The sequence below is a fragment of the Pelophylax lessonae genome (genome assembly GCF_965119305.1).
Source record: "Pelophylax lessonae genome assembly, chromosome: 9".
NCBI classification, from domain to species: Eukaryota; Metazoa; Chordata; class Amphibia; order Anura; family Ranidae; genus Pelophylax; species Pelophylax lessonae.
The window spans coordinates 213,461,916-213,487,002 of NC_138776.1; the positions used below are offsets into that span (position 1 = coordinate 213,461,916).

Genomic DNA, 25,087 nt, shown 5'->3' on the forward strand with positions numbered 1-25,087 from the left:
GGACCCTTTTCTGAAGTTGGAGCGACTTCAGTAGTGCCAATTAAGACGGCACTGATTGATTAACATTGCTTTTGTTATGTCAAGCCTGGGGCTACACAAGTCGCCTCACAAGTCGTGCTAGTGTGAATGGGCTCTAAAAGTGCTCATCATTGCAGCTTTCTTGATCAGCTATAATTCAGCATTTCCAGGGAACCATACTCATTCTGTGAAGAGAAGAAGCACAGGGAGGGGTTGTAATGTAAACTTAGGGCATTGGGCTTTGTGTTGGCTAGCTCCCGACAATCAGTGCTTTGTGTGTTTTAGCTGTAGAATGCTGGTAGAGATCTAGGGCCATGGTGCACCCATCTTGTCAAAGCCTGTCCCTGAAGACTCCTATTCAGTGCAGCAGGAGTGTGCTCATGGGAGGGGTGAAGATTCCCTCACTCATCTTGCAGAAATGGCAGATCAAAATCATAAAGTTAAGCCTAGTACACATGCAACGATTTTCCGCCGACCGATCGTCCGTCTTTTGTCCAGAGTGGTGTTTTGTTGGTTGGAATGTGCCTAGACTGCACTGGACTTTTGTGGACCGACAAAATTCTACTTCAGAAGTGATGTCATGTGTTGGTTTGCTTTCTTTGTGTTCTTTCATCTCTGAGCATGCCTAGGCTTGCTCATAAGATTTCTCCCTGTCGAAATCTGTACTGACTGCACGAAAATCGGCCGTGTTTTGACGGAGGACAAAAATTTTATAGCCTGCACACCAGATTTTTTTTGGCCGAAAAGTCGGAGTCGGTTGTCGGAAGCATCATACTAACAAGCCGAAAATCGGCAGATCGGTCGTCAGACGAAAATTCCCTGCCGAATTTCGAAGGGGGGGGTACGAAGCTTTAGCATCTTGTTGGGCCACACTATCTTGTGATTCTCTTAATACTGAAGGGTTAGTAGTTTTTCCCTAAAACAGCCAAGTACTGACATCCCAGATCCCTTCCCCCTGCTGGAATCCATCCCTACCTTGGTAACCACCTTCGGGTGAGCCTTCTCCATCTTCTGCCCTGTCCTGAGAGAAATTCTCTTCTGTTATGGAAAACGTTTTAGCAAAGATTGTTGACTTACAATTTAGGGTCTAGAAGTGTTTGCTTACACAATCTCCACCTAGGTCTGTCCTGGATTTTCAAGCAATCACAGTCTATCTTTACTGGATAGAGTAATCAGTAGGAATATTTGTGGCAGTTCACCTTCCTCGAGGCAAGTATTGGGAACAAGATAAAGTAGTAAACTCTTCTACTGTTAGACCCTATAGCAAAGGTTTCCATTTTGAATAGAGCAACTTACAATGCCCATTTTTAATGTCACCCACTGCAGAAGACACTGACTACACTAATGGGCCCCTTTGCACTGTCACACAACAAAACAAGCATTTGGGCAGTTTTGCATTTTATGTCACTGAGAGTGGAGCCAACCTATTAGGGCTAGACTTGTTTCATGCATTGGGATTTATTGTTTGGGATCAGACTGATGCTCAACATTATGCCTAATAGACAGTGTGTAGAAAAAAGGATACATGCAGGCTTTTACTAAACTAGGTCTCATTCACAAATGTTCTCATAACCCAATTCTTAATCCTCAGATATCTCCAGTGAGGCAGACTTAGAGCAGGCTCCCTTTGAAGTTTAGGCTGCGGTTGAGGAAGGTCTGCAAAAACCCTTGCAGGAGAATATTATGGAACCTGTTGAGAGCCAAAAAGAAAGGACAAAACAGCTATGTTTTGACCTTTGCCTCATATACAAAGCAATAAAGACTGTTAGCCTACAACAGAGGATTCATTTTCCAAATGCCATGGAAAAGCAAATTTCACTTGCATTGCAAGCCAGGAACCTAAAAGCTTTCATTATGCATCTGGGATTTTTCTACTTTAAAAGCAGCTCCAAGCTGTTTGCAAATAATAATGGTCACTGTTTTTGCAGGAATACCTGGTGTAATAATTTACTTGGATAATATCCTCATAAATGCACCCTATCTGGAGAAAAACAATTTAATCTTTACTCAATAACTTTTCACAGAATGAAGGAATGCAACCTCAGCCTAAACAAGGAAAAATGTGTTTTTGTTCTGTCAGGAAATTGGTTGACTTGACTTTGTTTGCCATAGACTCTTCACTGGGTATGCAGCCCTTACAATTCAACATTGATGCTATACACAAATTACACAAATGGATGAATAATCGGCAGAAGGCTAAATTGTTGTGTTGTCCAGTGTGATGCAAAAAGTCCCTAAAACGCAAGTTGTCAAGTGGGCTTGAAGTCCTAGAAGTTCCATCTGAGAAAACTCTCACTATTTACCTTCATTTTCTAATACATCTGCATGGCAGCCTAAAATTTGCACACTGTATGTTTTAAAAAAAAAAAAATACAGAACACGCAGGGACATTAAAGAATTTTATATTTGGGCTTATCCTATGGGTTTAAAGAGGTACAGTCAATGTCCATACCTATGGTGCCATGAGGTGCATCATTAAAAGAAAAGCACAAGAGGAACAAAACAAGCTGATTTTCCAATTTTTAATACAGAGAGGAAGGTTGGAAACTATGCTGAGATGGGTGCAGGAGATTTTGCTGAATCCAAAATATTGCCTCCTGGGTCTTTTTTTTAGAAAGGTATAAATTCACTTCTGTTTTTCTAAACTTTATTAGTTGCTCGCATATAGATTGCAAGCACATGGATCCAAGCTCAGACCAAATAATCATGTTTTTTTTATTTATTTTTTTATCAATGCTGTTCTTCTATAAAATAAATATATATATATATATATATATATATATATACACAGTATATATAACCAGAGCCGCCATCAGAGGGGACAGTCCATACACATGTAGGTGGCCTAGGCATCCCGAGGGGCTAGGGTCCTAACCAACTAGTTGTTGCTGGGTCCAAACCCCCCCCCCCATGAGGGTCTTGCCCAAATACCCAGTCAGCATCCCTGCTGCCACAGTCGTGTCGCTCAGTAACAGCGCAGGCTGTGCAGCAATCAGTGCTGTCCCTTCCCCAGGCCCCGGCATTCAGAGGAGGAGGAAGTTCCTTCTCCTCCTCCACACTTTACAGTCCCAGTGCCCAGCCTTCCAGCTTCCCCCTGTCCTGTAGCCGATTGGCTCAATGGTAAGGAACTTTGGGGACTCTGATTTAAGGAAGGCTCTGGGGACCCTGATGTAAGGGGGGTGACATTTGGGATCCTAATGAAAGGGGAACTCTGGGGTCCCTGATTTAAAAAGGGGAGACCCTGGGACCCTGATTTAGAAAGCGGAGACTCTGGGGACCCTAATGTAAGAGGGAACTCTGGGGACCCCGATTTAAGGAGAGGGGCTCTGGGGGACCCTGTTGTAAAGGAGGGCTATGGGGACCCTGATGTGAGGGGGGACATAATGTATGGGGAGACTTAGGGAACCCTAATGAAAGTGGGGTCCCTGGTGCAAGGGCAAACTTTGGGGACCCTGATTTAAAGAAAGGGGACTCTTAAGACCCTGATGTAAGGAGGAGGGTGACTCTGGGGACACTGATAAAAGGAGGGGGGATGTTAGGGACCCTAATAACAGGGTAAATTCTGATGTAAGGGAGCCAGGCCCGGGAGACCCAGGCCTAAAGCTGATGGCTGCCCTGTTTATGACCATAGTAATTCCCCCATTAAATTTCAGAAAATATGGGCTTGGGGTATAGCTCAGTCTGCTTCTTACAATCTATCACCTGCGATGCCTTAGGGTTAAACTTACTTTGGGGGTTTTACTCTTTTGAGTGGTACAGTATCTCTATTGTTATGTTTTCTTTTGTCCTTTTAATTCAAATTTTCTGTACTTCCTCCATTTTCCCTTTCAGTTATAGTGATGATCACCATTTGAATGTGATAACAGTAAAGGCTGTACTCTAACAGACAACCAACAGTGATAGAATACATAGTACACTAAAAGAAGTTACAAAACTATACTACAAAATAGTGCATTAGACCTAAACTATATTATTAGTGTTTATGATGGATTAATCAAGTTAAACACTATACAGGAGCCAGTCCGGCACAAAAGGCAAGTCCATTCTCCAACAGTAGGTTTCAGTGCTTTCTAACCCAGTTATAATCATTCAGAAAGTTTTAACAACAGTCTTTCCTCATAGGAGAAAATCCAGCGCAAACACATAATTTGCACTGCAGAACATACTCTCTAAGGACAACTGTCACCTAAACAGCAACTTTCTGTTTATTTATGCATCTGTTGTGAAAATCTGGAATTACATATTAAATGTTGGCCAGGGAGCCCACCCTCTCCCCATCGATCAATTGGTATAGTATTGAAGCTGCACTTATCCGTAACGCATAAATAAATAGAATAAAAATCAGTAAATATGGTATACTACAGTCAATAGGTAGATAAAAAACAATCGTGACTTCTAAGTTATCGATAAGGTGACAATATAAAGTGCTAAGTGCAACAAAGGTGCAGTGGTAAGGCTGCACCTAAAACAATAATGTGGATAAAACCGTAAGTAGTTGTGACTCCTGTGTTGTGAACGGAGTTTCAATGTAAGGTGCTATACGTGCAATAAAGGTGCAAGAAAAATAAAGTAAATATAACCGGGATTATAGTCCCAGTCCGAAAACTAGCAGTGACATCAAAATACAAATGAATGATGAATGGATGACATACATAAATCACAATTGAAATGTGAATGGTGGTTTAGTGTAAAGGGGCTGCATGATAGTAAAATCAAATCAAATGCTTCAATAAACAATAGTAAAAAAACATCAGAAAGCGCTGGCCATGGAAAAGTTCATTCAGCTAATATGTAACAGCATCAAACTTCATAAGGTGACTGTGGCGTGAAATCAGGTGATAAAATCAGGTGGGTGATTACAACACTTCACTTTATAAAACTCTGGTCCTACCGCATCTAGAGTATTCTGTCCAGTTCTGGTCGCCAGTCCTCAGGAGGGATGTGTTGAAGCTGGAGAGAGTCCAGAGAAGGGCAACTAAACTAATTAGGGGATTGGAGGACCTTAATTATGAAGAGCGTCTGCAATCGCTTGATTTTTTCTGCCTGGAGAAGAGACGCCTGAGGGGGGACATGATAGCAATTTTTAAATATCTCAAATGGGATCTCAGCTTAGAAAAAAAGCTGTTCAGTCGAAGGGATTGCATGAGAAATCGAGGGCATACAATGCGATTAGAGGAGAATCGTTTTAACCTCAGGCAACGAGGGGGGTTCTTTACTGTTGGGCTACAAGATTGTGGAATTCTCTACCACAAGAGGTGGTTTCTGCGGGAAATATGGTGGCTTTCAAAAGACTCTTAGACTTACATCTCAAGGATCAGAACATTCAGGGCTATGTGAGATGATTACAGCCACACACACCAACACAGGTTGAACTGGATGGACTATTGTCTTTATTCAACCTCACCTACTATGTAACTATGTATGTAACACCAGGTAGTGAGCGGTGAAATAGCCAATAGATAAAACATCTGGGTGTGCTACACCCTTATCTTACTGCTGTAAGGTTACAGCATTGGGTTTTCCAATAATCATGTAATCATCCCAGGGGGGAGGGGGGAAGCTGACATGCAGGAGGACTCGATAGGTGTCCTTACAGCTGCAGGAATGCAGCTGATAGCCGGGGTCCCTTGCACTCCATGTGCCTTCTGAGGGGGGTCACAGTCTCCTATACACTCCCAGGGTGAGGGTGAACAAACACAGAGCCTATTCTGGTGTAGTGTTTTAGTATAATTTTTATTAAAAATAAAGTAGCAACTTACAATTGACGTTTTCAAAAGCAGGTAATAGGGGATTTTGTGTCCCGAGCAGTATGTGATGCTGCACTTCCGCATTCAGCCTGTATGTCTCTACGCGTAACGTCACGGTCACGTGACTTCTTCAGAGTCCATTATAGGCAGAATACAGATTCGGGTCACAAATAAAAAAAACTTTCAATACAACATTATAGTGCAAAATTTGTCCATAGCTTGGGTGACAAATAAACCATGACCCAACCACTTGGGGGTCTATATTTTTATATGTATGTACAGTATAAATTACTATGATAGTTCATGTTCAGGCATTTCAGAATTTACCAAGTGAAATATGAAAACCTTTACATAGAAAAATTCACAGTGTAAAAAGCTTGAAAGCATTGTAGAGCGCTAGGTAGATTATAGTGGGAAATAATGCATTATAATATAATGTCAGGCTACTGGATAGCAAAGACAAATTGTTTTAATTTTTACTGGAAATCTCTTGAGATGGGATGCTCCATTTCAGCCTTCTACTGAATCCTCTTGTGCTGCGCTATTTGTTAGGACACACAAGTGATTTTATTTGACATAAATCTGGTGCCCTTGAGATTCTATTTCAAATGGTTTAATCAAATGTACTGCCTAGTACAGTATAATATTAGATGTTCTCAATTTCCCATCTGGCATGGCATTGATAAATGTTGCAAAATGTCAATGTTATGAAAAATGTAAATGTTATGTGGTAACATGACATTTCATTTAATCTGCTGGCCAGTTTCTCTTAATGAGGTTGAATAGAAATCAAACTGACAGGACACAGCTCTGGTGAAGGACTCATTTTGGGGCCAGCTACTTTTCAGTATTAACCCCTCTCTGAGTCCCAACTACATTTTTTTATGGTAAAACTGTAAAAAGGTTTCTGTACCCAAACATAAATTATGGATCCATCTTGAACAATTATTAACAGGGATTCTCCTCACTTCCCTACCAAATGTGAAACCCCAACTTAGGCCCTGTTCGTCTACCCTTCCAGTACTGTAATCCTTCCTCCTTTAGACTTGGGACACATCACTTGCTGCACCTTTCTCCAATGGAAGACACATAGCTATTCTTCTATTTAACAAACTCAATCCCTGGCTTGGCTTAAAACCTTAAGCCCCGTACACGCGTCGAAAATCGGCAGGGAATTTTCGGCCAACGTCCGATCTGCTGATTTTCAGGTTGTTAGTATGATGCTTCCGACAACCAACTCCGACTTTTCGGCTGAAAAAAATCTGGTGTGCAGACTATAAAATTTTTGTTGGCCGTCAATACAACGGCCGATTTTCGTGCAGTCAGTACAGATTTCGACAGGGAAAAATCTGATGAGCAAGTCTGGGCATGCTCAGTGAAGAAAAAACACAAAGAAAGCAAACCAACACATGACATCATTCACTTCTGAAGTAGAATTTTGTTGGGCGAGAAAATTTGTGTGCAGTCTAGGCACATTCCAACCAACAAAACACAACTCTGGACGAAAGACGGACGATCGGTCGGCCGATAATCGTTGCGTGTGTACGGGGCTTTAGTCTCCCTTTCCTTTGGCTAACAGGCAAATCAGGGATGCCAGCTTTACCGTTTCCACCTACAAAACTATTACAAACCACTGATAACTCAAGTAGTAACTGCAGACTAAGAACTGGGTCTATCTCTCACACATGAGATGTGGAACAACTGTTTTCTCCTTACACATAACACCTCCATTCACAGTGCAGCTCAGGAACTAAATTTTAAACTACCTACCCATTCTATTACATGAAATCTTCTTCTCTGTCCCTGAGCTGTGCTGATGCTGTGGAGCCCAATGCTATATGTCTGGTGGTCCTGTCACAAAATCATTCTTACTGGAATACCATATAACACCCAACAGGGATCCCCTCAGATCAATCTAATATCTGTACTACCAGGACCACTTTCTACCCTGGTGCTATACAGGCACTGGATGTCAATGACAACCCCCTCAATAAATTAAATGTGTGGCTAAGGTTAGTTGTCTAATGAGTCTTAGGGATATATTTATAGCTCAAATACATGATGGATACTCAAAAAATTGAATGCTACAGTGTCTGGGTTGCTTTCCTGAACTCCGCCACATCTCTGTATTTTTTTTTTACATAAGGGCACCCCCTATGATTTAATTGCATCTGTGTGAATGCAATTACTACTCAAGAGGGCTACCCACTTATATCCTTTCTTATCCTGTCTATGTCCTGCTTCCCTACACACACACACACATCCCATGGTTTTCTCTTCTTTTATTCTTTCCTGCCCACCTAACAGCTATAAGTGGTGCCTAAATCTCATAGTTACATAGTTACATAGTTACATAGTTACATAGTAGGTGAGGTTGAATAAAGACAATAGTCCATCCAGTTCAACCTGTGTAGGTGTGTGTGACTGTAATCATCTAACATAGCCCTTTATCTCCTGATCCTTGAGATGTAAGTCTAAGAGTCTTTTGAAAGTCACCATACTACCCGCAGAAACCACCTCTTGTGGTAGACAATTCCACAATCTTGTAGCCCTAACAGTAAAGAACCCCCCACGTTGCCTGAGGTTAAAACGCTTCTCCTCTAATCGCATTGTATGTCCTCGAGTCCTCATGCAATTCCTTCGAATGAACAGCTTTTTTTCTAAGCTGAGATCCCCATTAAGATATTTATAAATTGCTATCATGTCCCCTCTCAGACGTCTCTTCTCCAGGGAAAATAAATCGAGCGATTGCAGCCGCTCTTCATAGGTAAGGTCCTCCAATCCCCTAATTAGTTTAGTTGCCCTTCTCTGGACTCTCTCCAGCTCCAACACATCCCTCCTGAGGACTGGCGACCAGAACTGGACAGAATACTCCAGATGCGGTCGGACCAGAGTTTTATAAAGTGGAAGGATTATAGTCTTATCTCTGGAATACATCCCTTTCTTTATGCATGCTAATATTCTGTTGGCTTTGGAAGCTGCCGCTTGGCATTGCATGCTGTTGCCTAATCTATCATCAACCAAGACTCCCAGATCTTTCTCCATTTTTGAGTCCCCCAAGGGTTCCCCTCCTAACATGTATTGTGTTTTTATGTTTTTGGTCCCCAAGTGCAAAACCTTACACTTCTCCACATTAAACCTCATTTGCCATGTCGTTGCCCACTCCGTAATTTTGTCCAGGTCATTCTGTAGGATATCTGCTTCATGCTGTGCAGTTATTGCCCTGGCCAATTTTGTGTCATCTGCAAAAATTGATAACGAACTACTGATCCCGTCCTCAATGCTGTTTATGAATAAATTGAACAAGGTTGGTCCCAGGACTGAGCCCTGGGGCACCCCGCTTACTACCTCAGCCCAGTCTGAGTATGCGCTGTTTATTACCACCCTTTGGACACGGCCTTTTAGCCAGTTCCGTATCCAAGAGCAAACCCTGCTGTCGATACCTGCAGACCTTATTTTATAAATTAAGCGCTTGTGGGAAACTGTATCAAACGCCTTAGCGAAATCCAAGTACACCACATCCACTGGTCTGCCCCTATCTAGCTCACAGCTCACTTCCTCGTAGAATGCTAAGAGATTGGTTTGACAAGAACGCCCATTTGTAAACCCGTGTTGGTTACTACTGATGATGTTGTTGTCTTTAGCATACTCTACGATATAGTCCCTTATCATCCCCTCCAGAAGTTTACATACTATTGATGTCAAACTGACAGGCCTATAATTTCCCGGGATATGTCTCTGGCCCTTTTTGAATATCGGAATCACGTTAGCCTTCCTCCAATCCCCTGGTACATCTCCTGTCCTAATACTGTCAGCAAAGATTAGGAACAGTGGTCTAGATATAACCATACTGAGTTCCTTGAGCACTCTCGGATGTACGCCATCCGGGCCTGGTGATTTGTTTGTGTTAAGTTTATCCAGTCTTTCCCTGATTTCCCCCTCTGTTAGCCATAGTGGCAAGTCTCACCCAAACTATTGGTATAACACTATCATGCTTCTTGAGTTAGCTACCTGCCATCACTTTATATGTATGGACTTTAGCTCTCTAACCACTTGCCGACCGCCGCCCGACTATATACGGCGGCGGTCAGCCCTTCCCAGGCAAAGTGACGTACCGGTATGTCACTAGCCTGGGAGCCAATAGGGGGCGCCCCCGCTCGTTCCCTAAGCAGCCCGCGCGTGTGACCGGCGGACCCGATGTCCGCCGGTCACTCGCGATCGTCGGGTGGAGAGGGATAAAGGCAGGCGGCTAATGTAGACAAAGCCACCTGTCATTCTTCCCTGTGTAAAAGCACAGATCATACGGTCCTGCTATGTAGGTCACTCGCGATCGTCGGGTGGAGAGGGATAAAGGCAGGCGGCTAATGTAAACAAAGCCGCCTGTCATTCTTCCCTGTGTAAAAGCACAGATCATACGGTCCTGCTATGTAGGACCGTTGATCTGTGCTGTTACATGTAAAGCCACATCCAATCACAGTTAGAAACACGCCCCTAGGGACACACTTAACCCCTCCCTCTCCAATAAAGTTAACCCCTTTCCTCCCAGTGTAATTTTTACAGTAACAGTGCATATGTATAGCACTGATTACTGTAGAAATGTCACTAGAACCCCCAAAAGTGTCAAAAATGTCAGTCAAGGGTCCGATCTGTCCGCCGTAATGTCCCGCAAAAAAAATCGCAGATCGCCGCCATTACTCGTTAAATAAAAAAACAATAAAAAAAATCTTTCCCTTAGTTAGTAAACGCAATAACTTTTGCGCAAACCAATCAAAATACGCTTTTTACGATTTTTTTTTTACCAAACATATGTAGCAGTAAAGAAATTGGCCTAAAATGTTAAAAAATTTTGATTTTTACATTTTTTTGGGGGGAAATTTCATATAAAAAAATGTGAAAAATATTGTTATTTTTGCAAATTTGTTGCTCTTTTTTTTGTTTATAGCGCATGATCAAAAAATTGCACAGGTGATCAAATACCACCAAAAAAAAGCTCTGTTTCTAGGAAAAAAAAGAACGTCAATTTCATTTGGGTACAGCATTGCACGACCGCGCAATTGTCCGTTAAAGTCACGCAGTGCCGAATCGCAAAATAGGCCCTGGTCAGGAAGGGGGTAAAATCTTCCGGGGCTTAAGTGGCTAAATTTGCTGTTATGGCATGTATGGACATCCTGTGGGCTTACACTGATCTCATTGCACTATGATATCATTGCTTTACTGGGTCCTGTCATCCAGTCTTTTCTAGCTCTTTTACTTTCTGTATACAGAAATACATTTAAAAAATTTGAATTCGAAAAAACTGTATGTCACGTCCAAAACTCTGTAGTGTCCTTTTTGAGTACTGTCCGTGATACTTTTTTTATTTGCACTAACATACAATTTTTCAGGACAAGCTTTGTCCCCTTCTTCAAGATCCAAGCAGTACTGAAGAAGGGGACATACCCCGAAAGCTTGTCCTGAAAAATTGTATGTTAGTGCAAATAAAAAAAGTATCACGGACAGTACTCAATTGTCTCTGTTGCAAGTACACTAATACGGCTACAATGACCTCAAACATAGTGTCCTTTTTAAAAAGCATTATCATAACCCAAATATATGAAGTTAGTCCATACCTTGTTCATGCAGGGCAAAGCAATAGGGTCCCTTTAATAGAGGTCCAAACAATTATACATGCCTACTCTCATTTTGATTTCCATTTGGCTAGCAGAAACAAAGGAAAGAAGTTCCATGTAAGTCATGCGTCACAGGTAGGCATAGGTTACACAAGGTCAAATACTCTCCACTTACCACTGTGCCAGCACTTGGCGGATATCGCTTTTTATGGGCTGAACAAGGCTTCCTCCTGCCTAGAAGTACATGGCATTTTTTTTTTTCTTTGCTCAAACCAAACAGAGCAGCTGTCATTTGGGGGCTGCTAAAGAGAGCCTGCTGATTTGCCCTGCAAAAACCCCTCACAGCCACACTAATAGCAGATAGGCTGTTTCAGTTAAGTTCTATTTTAGTCAATGTAGTTTTCAAAGTTGCTTGCAAAAGCTTATATTGTTCATGAAGCTGAATATGTTCCTAATGCTATCAGAATCACAGTTTGTTGAGGGCAGAAAAATAAAGAAGTATTTGGAGGAACCTCTGTAGTCTTTACGTGTTATATAGATTTAATGTGTGAGTCCTACCCCATGGAAAAAAAAAACATTAAATTATATTTTCTATTCTTTTCACAGGCTATTACAGGAAAGGCAATAGACAACCACTTTCTAGCTCTTAGAGAAATAGCACGAGAACACTGCAATGAACTACCTGATATCTTTACAGATGATATGTATTTGATAAGTAATCGATTCATTCTCTCCACCAGTCAGGTAGGTACTTCACAAAAAAACAATTAGCGGTCATCCATTTCAGTAAAACCATTACATATTATACAATATGTTCTATATACACTATATTACCAAAATTATTGGAAGGCCTGCCTTTACACACGCATGAACTTTAATGGCATCCCAGTCTAGGGTTCACTATTGAGTTGGCCCATCCTTTGCAGCTATAACAGCTTCAACTCTTCTGGGAAGGCTGTCCACAAGGTTTAGGAGTGTGTCTATTGGACTGTTTGACCATTCTTGCAGAAACCCATTTGTGAGGTCAGGCACTGATTTGGACGAGAAGGCCTGGCTCACAGGCTCCACTCTAATTCATCCCAAAGGTGTTCTATCGGGTTGAGGTCAGGACTCTGCGCAGGCCAGTCAGATTCCTCCATCCCAAACTTGCTGATCCATGACTTTATAGACCTTGCTTTCCCATTCCCATAAACACTCTCCTAAACCTTGTGGACAGCCTTCCCAGAAGAGTTGAAGCTGTTATAGCTGCAAAGGGTGGGCCAAATCAATAATGAACCCTACAGACTAAGACTGGGATGTCATTAAAGTTCATGTGCATGTAAAGGCAGGTACCCCAATACTTTTGGTAATATAGTGTACATTGGTCATATACTGCTAAGTATGCTGAAGGGGGGCATAATTAGATAATGTACTTGTTCTTGAAGACTTCCAGCAAGAACAGTCTAAAATATAACTGGTTCTGTGGATTTTAGAGTATCTCTAATCCAAAAAGTTTTGTATTTAATAGGGAATACAAGTTGTACCTAAAACCTCTATCGGTGTCTCTTCCTGTCTCTATCCTATTAGGAAGACTTGCTTTAGCTTCCTATCCTAGAGACATAGCAGAAAGTGAGAGGAAATATCATCAAAGAGAAGCAGTTACCACAACAGCTGTCACATCAGGATTATATACCCTCATCACTAGTTCCTGTGATAACCCTAAAATGTTGGATTTCTGCTCACTTTCTGAGCCACTGACAATGATCACTAGGTCCGACAGAGAATACAGAGGCTACACAAGAATTAGGATTTTTTTAATTGCTTGCTCGTACTGAATAAATGTAAACAAAACAACTCTTTAAAATATTTCTTGTCCTTTTTTATACCAAAAAAATAATAAAACAACATTTGTTTGTTCTGCTTACTATATACTATTAAAAATCAACATTGCATCATATTTGCATACTACATATTCCCTTCTTATAGTACCCAACTACATTTCTATACGATTTGTTGTAATTTTATGCATAAGTCATATAGGAAATGACATCACTTATTCTATGTCAGGAAGTGCTGGAGTATTCTTCCTCATTCCAAGTAGGTCTAAGGTCTAAATATTATCACAGATCTTGTTACAGTGTGAGGTGGCAAGATGACCCAAACATCCCTAGAATGGTGGGCAGGGGATGAAAGGGCATGGGTTCCAATATGTCCACTCTGCAGGTACACACTTCTTGTAGAAGGTTCTAGAGTAGAGATCGACCGATTATCGGCACCACCGATATATCAAGTGCCAATATGCACTTTCCCTGATATATCTGTATTTGGATTTGCCGATATTGGCGATACTTAGGGAAAGTGCATGTACCGATGTCCATAGCCGACCGTCGGCTAACTTGTAATAACAACCGATGCGGCTGAGAAACCACTTGGCTGTCATTACAAGGAGCGGGAGGGGACATTCCACCTCCCACCGCCTTCCGTGGCTCGCCTGGGTCTTCCGTCCCACCAGTAGACCCGGGCATCCTACCTCCACCGCCGCCGCCACCGAAGAGAAGACCCAATCAAAGCCGCATTCAGCTCTGATCGGGTCTCCATGTAAAAAACCCGGAAGTGATGTCATGACATCACTTCTGGGTACTCTGCGCTGAATGACAGCATTCAAAACAGCCAAACTTGGCGTTTTGAATGCTTTTTAGTGCCGAGGAGGGGTTTGGGGTCTTTTAGACCCCCAGATCCCTCCACAAGGAGTACCTAAAAAAATAAAAAAATAATACATTTTTAATGTCTGAAAATATCAGCAGATATCGGCCGATACCGATATCAGATGACCAAAATATCGGTATCGGCATTAAAAAAACGATATCAGTCAATCACTATTCTAGAGGTAGCTTTGTTGTGAGGTGCTCTCAAAGACAAGTGATAAGAATTTGTGAATGTTGTCCACCCCTTAGTTGGACTGCTTTTTGATGTCCCAAATGTTTCTTAACCGTGTGTCCCTCAATTAACTAATTTCCCACACAATGGGGGAGATTTACTAAAACTGATGCACACACAATTTGTTGCAGGTGTTCAAAGTAATCAGGGTTTTTTTTTTTCAAAGCTTAATTGAACAAGCTGAAGTTAGAAGCTGATTGGTTACTATGCACAGTTGCACCAGATTCTGTTACACCGGTTCTAGTAAATCTACCCCAGTGTATCACTGTTATAGAAAGTGTGTCAGGTATTGAAAATATAGCTCATCCCCCCCCCCCCCCACACCAAAAAAAAAGAAATCAATAATTCAAGGAGATTATACATAATGGACCATAGAGCATTGGTTATCAGATGAGCAGATTACTTAACAAACACACTGTACAGTTTATTAGGCCTAATTATACACTAATCGCATACAATGACAACATTAACTTAATTTAGTCTTTTCTTGTTGCATGCTAAATATAAATGTATCATTGTCAGTATAAAAGGGTAGGGAGCACTTAAATTACAAAATTATGCAGTGTTTCATGAATAAGGGTTTGATGCCATTTATAGGCAACTGATATAACTATGAGAACAGAAGCTTTTTATAAACCAGTTACAAAAGCTTCCTTATTAAAAAGTGCTAACAGTACATAAGTCTCCATGCAATGTCCATACAATTCCAGTCAACAGGTCAAATCATAACCATTTAAAACACCACAACAGCCTAAATCTGGATATGATCATATGTTTTAGTTAGTGTATCATAATTCGAGTTACTACAATAGAGGGTATTTTGCTAAAGCCAGATATAAGTTATTATGCCAGTCGTGCCAGATTGTCTTTAATATTGTTAAAACCACAAGACTGCTAATGCAGTAAAGTAGTCCCATCGGTAAATGTGATTCATCTTTTCAAGTTAGTGTACACAAAACTACGTTTTGCAGAATATATTACATTTTATAGGTGAATTTATCACAAAATAAGAAAATGATTTGCTGTATCTAGATAAATGTGAAATATTGTACAAATTGCTTTCCTTTTTCACAACTTAAGTCCCATTTTAAAATGATGCTCTGTGTTTGTTTTCTTAGCACCATTTAAAATGTAATTTGTGGCCAGCTCGAACAGATGTTTGTGCTGGAATAGCTGACTATTAGTCAGACCCCGTTCACACTGGGGCGACCTGTCAGGCGACCTGGTCGCCTGACAAGTCGCCGTGGGTCGCCTGCCATACAGTAGAGCAGCACAGGACCCGTTCTAGTAGGAGCGACACAAGTCGCTCCGACTTAGAAAAAGGGTCCGGAGCTTCTTTGGGGCGACCTGGAGTGACCTGCATTGACTTCAATGATATGAAGTCCGTGCTGGCCGCTCCGAGGTCGCCCGGCAAAGTCGGGTCGCCCCAGTGTGAACGGGGTCTAGCTGGAGTCCAGAATGAGAAGCTAAACCAATCAGCTGCAGGGTATAAAACTGAGCGCTCAGTAGAACAATAGTTCCACAATGTTGTTAAAGCAGAAACTAAACTGTATCTAGCACCACAAACTGAAAATGCAATTTCATTTATTTTTCTTGTTCAGTATTGATTTTCATCAGTAACAAGGCACTTGGATTACAAAAAACACGTCCATTTAGTAAGCCAGTTTTACGCATTCAGTACATCAGGATGGGATATTGTACGATAACACTGTTTGGAATTACAAAGTAACAAGTAGCGAAGAACTCGAACCAGTTTAATTCATTTTTATTATTCAAAGCAAACCCGCTTATCCATTCATGTTTCCATGCTTTATTTTGTTGAGCAATTACTTTGAAAAACATCCCCCTAGCATTGGGCAGATGACTTGTGTAGCATTTACTTCCTTGAATCAATCTACCCTTAGCTCAGGCATGCAGGCAGGAGGGTGTGCTTACCTGAGAAAGCCCCTTCTGCCTGTAAAAGAAAAAAATGCCCATGGAATGTAGGACATACTTTTGGCCTACTTAATGCTTATTAAGAGAGTTTAGTTGACACCATCAAAGACATCAAGGTTTCCTGTAAAATCCTGTGGCCATCTTTAGGTAGGGCAGAACTGGCTCAGCTTTGCAGTGCGCCTACATAAGCAGAAACAATTCAGTATAATCAGCTGACCTTCTGACCTGTTGCTGCAGAAGTGCAAGTAGGTACTACATCAGGGCCCCCACAAAGAACATAAATGTGTAAAAAGGTTTAAAAATGTAATTATTAAAATACAGTTTTTTTTTTTTAAATACTGCTCTCCATTAAGTCAAAATTGATAACCAAAATGCCCTGGGTGACAGTCACACTTGAATATCAAATGTGCAATTTGTGTGATTGTAAACCTATGGCAATGAATGCCATGCTGCTAATTACTGACTACAAAAAACACAAATTCATATCTTATTACTAATAATTTGTGCCTGCTGATAAATTAAAGTCTAACATCCAAAGGGGAAAAAACTCAATTGAAAGGCATCCGTTGAGCTTTATCGTTCTGCAGCTCTGTAATATTTATACATATGTGCTATTCCTTTTTAGTCCGAAATGTTTGTAGATTACATTTTTGGGTAAATATCTGGGGCTGCATAAGAAGGTACTACTACTTAGTAAGTTACTACTGCATATAGGTTACATTGAGAAAAATGATAGACAAATGCATTTCAAATTGTTTCTGCTTTAAAGTTACATAGTTTGTGAGGTTGAAAAAAGACATCAGTCCATCCAGTTCAACCTATGATGTGTTTGTTTGCTGTTAACCGTACATTGTATAACCCCTTATGTTGTGGTCTTTAAGGTGCCCATCTAATAGTTTTTTGAAACTATCGATGATCCCTGCTGATACCACTGCTTGTGGAAGAGAATTCCACATCCTTACCGCTCTTACAGTGAAGAACCCCTTATGTATTTCAAGGTTAAACCATTTTTCCTCTAGTTTTAGTGAGTGGCCACGTGTCTTATTGTATTTCCTTTCTCTGAAAAGTTTGTTCCTTATGCTAGGGTCGCCAGTACAGTATTTGTACATTGATATCATATCCCCCCTCGATCGTCTCTTCTCCAGAGAGAATAAGTTCAGTGCTTGTAGTCTTTCCTCATAGCTGATGTCTTCCATTCCCCTAATTATTTTTGTTGCCCTTCTCTGGACTCTCTCCAGTTCCAGCACATCCTTCCTGAGGACCGGTGCCCAGAACTGGACAGCATACTCCAGATGTGGCCGGACCAGAGTCTTGTAGAGCGGGAGAATAATCTCTTTATTTCTGGAGTGAATCCCCTTTTTTATACATCCCAGTATTCTGTTGGCTTTGCTTGCAGCGGCTTGGCATTGCATGCCACTGCCAAGCCTGTTGTTGACTAGTACCCTCAGGTCCTTTTCCATCCTAGACTCACCCAGAGGTCCCCCCCTAGTGAGTAGCTTGCTTTCGTGTTTCTGACGCCCAAGTGCATTACTTTACATTTTTCAACATTAAACCTCATGTAGTTGCCACCCCATTATTTTGTTCAGATCCGCTTGTAAGGTTTCCACATCCTGCATAGACGATATTGGCATGCTTAGTTTAGTATCATCTGCAAATACTGAGATTGTACTAGATATCCCCTCCTCTAGATCATTTATGTATAAATTAAACAGGATTGGTCCCAGGACAGAACCCTGGGGGACCCCACTTTCCACACCCGCCCAATCCGAGTACTCCCCATTAATCACCACCCTCTGGACTCTCCCCTGGAGCCAGTTCTCTATCCAGGTACTCACCTTATGGTCCATACCTACCTTCCTTAGTTTGTACAGTAAGCGTTTGTGGGGAACGGTGTCAAAGGCCTTTGCAAAGTTCAGATACACCACATCCACAGGCTTACCTTTATCTAGGTGGCAGCTCACTTCATCATAGAAGGTTAATAGATTGGTTTGGCAAGAACGATTTTTCATGAATCCATGCTGATTACTACTAATAATACCGTTTTCATTACTAAAGTGATATTATAAGCTAGATTTTTTATAATGAAAATAAAAAAGAGATTATTCTTATCTGCTCTGGGCAACAATATTGCACTAAGCGTTCCCTTACCTCCTGTTTCTGCTGTTACAATGCTATGTAATATGGTCTCTGTTCCTAAACATGTTACTGTTGCTACTGATATTACAAGCTTATGTCAATAAATGCTTACCCCAGCCTTTAAAAGCTGTTTTCTATTTTGAATGTGATCGAAGATGTTAAACCCTACTGAACAGTCAGCTCTTTAGTAAGATTGTTTTGTGTTAATGAAAGTGACTGCTTTAAAGGATTGACACCCGACTGCTAACCTCTGTATGTTTGTGCTAACCTTTGGATATTTTCAATGATTTCCCAGGTTCCTACTACAATGGAAATGTTCTGCTGCTATGGCCCAGTGGTCCCAAATGGATATGGTGCCTGCTATAATCCCCAACCTGAACACATCCTTTTCTGTATCTCAAGTTTTCAAGACTGTAAAGAGACTTCATCCACTATGTTTGCCAAAGCTTTGGAAGAAAGCCTAACTGATATGGAGGACCTTTGCCTAAAGTACAACACTAAGCCACAAACACCAGCAAAAGAAAGAAAAGCAGAGTCTAAGAATGGTCATAGAACCTAGCTGACTTTACAAAGTGTATGTATTCATCTATAGTAGATATGTTTTGCTAAACAGGTTAAAAAAGGGAAAGATAAGTCAAAATAAAGTGACACTGCATTTAAAAAAATCTTTTAAATCATACACCTTCAGGCAGTGTTTCAAGTGGTGTAGTCAGTGGTCTAAAGTAGTTCTAAAGGCAGACATTTTTTTTTACCTTAATGCATTCTTTGCATTAAGGTATAAAACCTTCTGTGTGCAGATCCCCCCCTTAGCCCCCCCCCTTATACTTACCTGATGTCAATCCAGTGCTGTGCAAAAGAGCAGCATGCAGATCTCTCTCCCTCCTCACTGGCTCAGAAGCAGCAGCAGGAGCCATTGGCTCCAGCTGCTGTCAATCACAGCCAGTGAGGAGGGAGCAGAGAGGGGAAGAGCCACACTGTTTGTGTCAATGAAAATATAGAGAGCAAGCCCGAATGAGTGCCCCCATAGTAAGCAGCCTGCTATGGAGGCACTTAGTGGGTGGGAGGAGTATGGAGCACTGGTGGTGGACCCAAGAAGAGGAGGATCGGGGTTGTTTTAAACCATTGCACAGAGCAGGTAAGTATATAAAAAAAAATTTCCTTTTACAAATCACTTTGATGCACAGGTCCAGCAAAAACAAGAAAAACCTATATCAGCCATTTACTGCTGTGTTTGTCCCCATTGGAAATATACCTCCTACTCACACATCTTGTCTTTTTATTGGTGCCAGAAAAAAAACAGTAAGTGACAAAAATTATGAGGACACAAACAGTAATGAAAGAAAAAAAAATGTTGGTAGTGTGGGGAAGGATTAGAACAATTTGTTGCTTTCTTTGTCCCCATTGGCGTGATTTCTGCTCACTTTCTGTTCAGGGGATGGTTGTCAGACAGGGAAAATGTCTAACTGGGTACTGACAGCAATAAAAACATAAGTGAAGTTCTAACACTCTTCTTCCTTTTTAAACTATAACAAAAGTTTTTGGTGGAGTTGTGCATCAATATAAACTACTATTGAGTCCCCCCAGGCATCTAACCATTCTAAAGAGATAAAAGTTAAAATAACACAACATAAAAATAAGTTTATAGGTAACCTCAGAACTATAAAATAACTGTATGCTGCCTCGTATATGGTTTCAAGGCTCCCCTGCCCAACAAATGGAATAAAATATATACTTTATACTATAATTTCTTATCATTTCCCAAGGTTTCCACTTAAAGGATAACCATAAAATATTCTAAACAAGCCCAATCTATGCAGCAACTAAGTAAAGAGATGTTATCTCTATTGAGGAGAAAGTTAAGCAACCAGAGGGTTGAACAAAATAAAAATGACTCAATTCTCCTATCCACACATTGGAGGTAGATGGGGGAATCCTCCTGCTGACAGCGGGGAGACTTCCCCATTATCAAAATATTTTGATCAGCGCCACCATCTGATCAACTTTTGTACAATCATCCTGCCCATGCATGGATTAAAATGCGGGTTGATCCCAGCTGAACTGGACAAATTTCAATCCCTGTATGGCCAGCTTTTGGCAAGTGCAGTGTTTACTTAAGCCAGCGATCTCTAAACTACAGCCCTCCAGCTGTTGTGGAACTACATGTTTCATTAAACATTGTAAAACTCTGCCATTCACAGACATGACCAGGCATTATTAGAATTGCAGTTCCTGAACAACTGGACGGCCATAGTTTGGAGATCCCTGACTTAAAGGGGATGTAAACCTATTCTTAAGGATTGTGCCTACAGGTAAGCCTATAATAAGGCTTACCTGTAGTTACCATGGATAGCTCCTAAACCTTGACAGTTTAAGAAATATTCACACTTCATGCAGCCGGTGATGTCACCGTCACATGCACTCTGAAGGGATATTATACCGTGACTCCCATGCGCATATGCTGGAGTGACATCATCACAGGGCGGCCATTCAGACGGCCAGAGAACACGAACCCAGAAGGAAGACCAGGTGAAGAATAAAGTGTCTGTCGGAGTTTACTGGGCGGAAGTGCAGGGCTTCGTTCTAAGGTAAATATAATGTGCTAGTATGCGATGCATTATGCTTTTACTTTGCCGGGTTTTAAAAAGAAAGAAAATTTGGCCCAGCTTACTTACTTTTTAAGCTGACCATACATCAAGTTCAGCAGGGTTTGAGCAACTTCTATCAAAGAGACATGCTGGAAAACTTTTGTCGATCAGCAGCTGATTAGTGTAATCTGACAGTAGCGGGTCCCGCTTTTAGACTGGAATGTCCTAGCAGGGGGAATTCCTCCATTCATCTCGCTATGGCCAGGCTACTCCAGCACTTTGTATGGAGTTGTCGTAAGAGCCAGACAGAACCTTGGAACCTCAGAGGCACACATGTGGAGGCTGGGCATTAAAGGCAGGCAGAGGGTAAAAAATAGTCAACAAGATTTCCTATGGCCTCTCTCCAGCTGATCTAAGCCCATTACTAACTTATCATGCTTTGTTCTGCATTGTGTCTTTGTGTGGACCTGGCCATCTTGGCAAAGGTGGGGCTTTGGTTTCTCAAGTCAAAGCCTCTGGGAGAACCAGTGAGCAGTACAGTATTGAGTTCACCAAACCCCACTTCAAATATCCTAAGGTCTAGCATTCAGAGGTAGCAGTTTTTTAAATCTCACACTGCAGAGGCTATAGGTACAGGAGTGCTTAGGCACACTTATGGCACTTTTCCACTGCAAGTACCGGCTCGGCTCTACTCGGCCCTGCTTGGCCCACTTTGCTTTTCCACTGCTGGTACCGCATGGTACGGTGTTGGAACGGTTCGGTACGGTACGGTATGGTTTGCTTTTCCACTAAAGTAGTACTAAAGTGGATGGGATGTGGGTGGGATAACAACAATTCTCTGACCAATCAGTGGCTAGTAGTGACTGCATGCAAAGGATTGTGGGATATGGTGCTGGGTATGGTACCTCTTGGAATCACAACTGAGGTGGTACTGTTTTTGAGAGCCGTACCGTTCGGTTCCATGCAGTGGAAAAGCACCGCCATACCGTACCGTACCGAACCGTTCCTACACCGTACCATGCGGTACCAGCAGTGGAAAAGCAAAAAAGCAAGCCGAACCGTTCGGTTCCATGCAGTGGAAAAGCGCCATTACATTCCAAAAAGCATACTGCTATTCAGACGGAGGAATTCAAGACAAATAGGTACACCTTTTAGAGTCATGCTTAGGCACAGGTGTCACATTCCTAGATGTTCCTAATAATATAGCAAATCTTAATTTTTTTGATTTAAGGTCCACTTTAGCAGACTTGTTATTATATCAAGAGCTAGTCCTCCATACAATCCATCTACAGCTTGAATCTGGTGCAAGCATAGTAAACCGGTACAGGCCAGAGAACGATAAAACAGCTGTCTCCTCAAAAGAATTAACATTTCATCAATTATTAGCTGCATATGGTCACTTGACATGGTGACCAACTTTAAAAATACTGAAATATGGCAATCGCTGCTGATGAATTTATGGAAATTGTTACTGATTCCATATTTTTTGGCAGTTTGTTAATCCCTTAAACACTTGAGCTTGTGGGCTACATTCAAATTAACAAGCAAAAAAGAGAAATATAATTGGCAGCACTTAAAATGTGGTTGGTAAAAATGCTAAATCCTGAACAATACAAAAGAAATATCAACATTTATTTGGTGTGCTTAATAGATGTGCATAGATAAAAAGATATTCAGAGTGGCATAAAACTTACCTCGGAGACACATGCACAGAGAACATCAAATTTAGCTTGCTACCACATGTTGTTCCTAGACCACTAGATGAGGACCAGTGCATTAACTATTAGAATGATAAAATATAATATAAAAAATAATCTTTGAAAAATAATTTATAAAAAAAAGAAAACTGCAAATGATATACAAATAGACAAATTATATTTAAATATAAATAAAATGGGGTTAATCTTTTAAACTTAGAATTGGCTATCTTTTACATTGAAATGTTGGAGAAAGCATTTTAATATAATCAGCTGTGAATTATCTTTTCATTGAAAAAGTGAGGTTTACCTGATAAGCCATATTAGACAGGGCATTTATTTGAGAAGGCTGTATTTTGTGTGTGTGTGTGCGTGTGTGTGCGTGTGTGCGTGTGTATACTGTATATGATGCACTTTACAAAAATAATATATGTTATCCACCAAGAGATTTTCAAATGCATTAACCTTCTATGTTTCTTCAGAGTGCAATAAGAATGCATCAATTCATTAGTAAAAATATATTTTTTTGTAATTCATGTATAAAATTGTCTATTCAGAGTAAAATATTGTACCAAACTAGAATCTTGTGTAATTAGTATGTAAATAATGTAGTTCTTGATTAACATTGCTAAGGTCTCATTAGAAGAAGCATGTAGCAATTATGCTGTAATAAGCACTACCTAAATGGAGATTTCCGAATGCAAATTAAATTAGACTGGACTCAGTGAGTCAAGACCTTGTGTATGTAAACTAATATTAGATTTTGCTTAATACAACATAACTTATATGTGTTTTTGTCTGCAACCAGTCTGGTTTTAAGCATGTTATGTCGGTGGTAAAAAAAAAAAAAAAAAAAACAATAACCGTCAGATAGTAGGAGAAACACATTGCCAGTTTCAAAGTGGAAATAGTCAGTCTTTCTAGATATACAGATTAAAATTTATCTTAAAAATGTACCAAATAATGCTCAATTTCACATAAAGGCAATAGCAGTAATGTATAATGGTGTATAAAGATATAACCTTGCTGAATAAATATATTACCCCATAGCTTAGCATGAAACATATCTAATAAGTCATTCACTCCTCTATGCTGAGCCACAATGACTGAAATCTTCCAGAAATGTCAAATGCTTATAGGCACAGAAGTGTAAACAGTTTATAGGTGGATATTCTTACCAGACAATTAATTCTTTTTCTAAAGAGAGAATGTCTGGAAGAAAAGCTTAGGTCTCTAAGACATGAATTCATCACCCAATTCAATTGTTTTGAGTATGTCATATCATGTCTGTGGAAGCAAAGAAAGAGGGTTTGGGACTTTGAGTGAGGCATGCGACCAAACCTGATTATAGGACACAAGAGTAACAAATATAATATGCGTAATCATATACAAACAAAAATTTATAAATATAAGATTGAATAAAAATAGGTATCAATTTTATTTGAATACAACAGATGGTAACAATGTTTAATCATATTGAGACAAAAGATAGCATGCATGGATGGTACCGATCTAACAAAGACATAATGAAGCTATATAGTGTATCAATGATCTAGAAACAAAAGAGAAAACAGGCGCCTCTGAGTTAAGACTGCGATTTAATATGGCAAACAAGTAATAAAAACTTACATCAAGGTAAGTAGAGGGAAAGATGGGTCCTTCCGGTGTCCATGTGGAGGCTGGAGCTTGGAGTCATCACTGTGGGTCTGTAATCATCTCCTCTCTTCCTCTTCCTGTCCAGCAGGAAGTGGAGGGCGTCACGGCAGGGAGATGGAGGCTTGGACAGCAGGGTAAAACCGCAGTGAGATGGAGGCTTGGGCCGCACGGTGGCCGTGATGCTCGTCCACAGGATCTTCCGACGTAATGACTGACACGTTTTCGAGCATGTGCACTGTGGTGGGAAACCAGTGCGCGCTCCTTTTTCAAAGTCGGATATCAATGATCTAGATACTAGGATTCCAAGATAAAAATAGAAAATTGTGAAGACAGACACATGTAAAATCATATAGGAAAATTTCATGAAAATTGCCTCCTAATGTGCTCATTTGTTACGCTTGTATCTTATAATCAGGTTTGGTCACATGCCTCACTCAAAGTCCCAAACCCTCTTTCTTTGCTTCCGAATACAGGGATGGAGGTTCAATTGCAGTTGTAACCTCATTTAAAGTCCCAACCCTTCCTCTATATACATCATGTCTGTGGATGGCTTATCATGACCAATAGAACAGCAGCGCTGAATTTAATTCTGGAATGAACTGTGTCACAGAAAAACAAGTAATTCACAACAGGTTTTGAAATACTATAACCTAAGGGTCTGCTTGCACAATGAGGAGTGAGCATGTTTGAGACAATGCTAGTCTACTGTAAGCGCTAGCCTCCATTTACACAATAATCCTGCACAATGCAGCCTGTTACAAATTAAATATGAAATATTATTCAATGCA

General features: G+C 40.7%; 1 protein-coding gene across 1 annotated transcript in view; it reads left to right on the plus strand.

The window, feature by feature from the left end:
• CHAT (choline O-acetyltransferase) overlaps positions 1 to 18,984 on the plus strand; it is a 193,304-nt gene extending 174,320 nt beyond the window's left edge. The window contains exons 14-15 of the mRNA XM_082267579.1: positions 11,981 to 12,118; positions 18,657 to 18,984. Coding sequence (XP_082123705.1) covers positions 11,981 to 12,118; positions 18,657 to 18,920 — 402 coding nt within the window. The 3' untranslated portion in view covers positions 18,921 to 18,984. The remainder of the gene's footprint in view (positions 1 to 11,980; positions 12,119 to 18,656) is intronic.
• Positions 18,985 to 25,087: the final 6,103 nt, after the last annotated feature.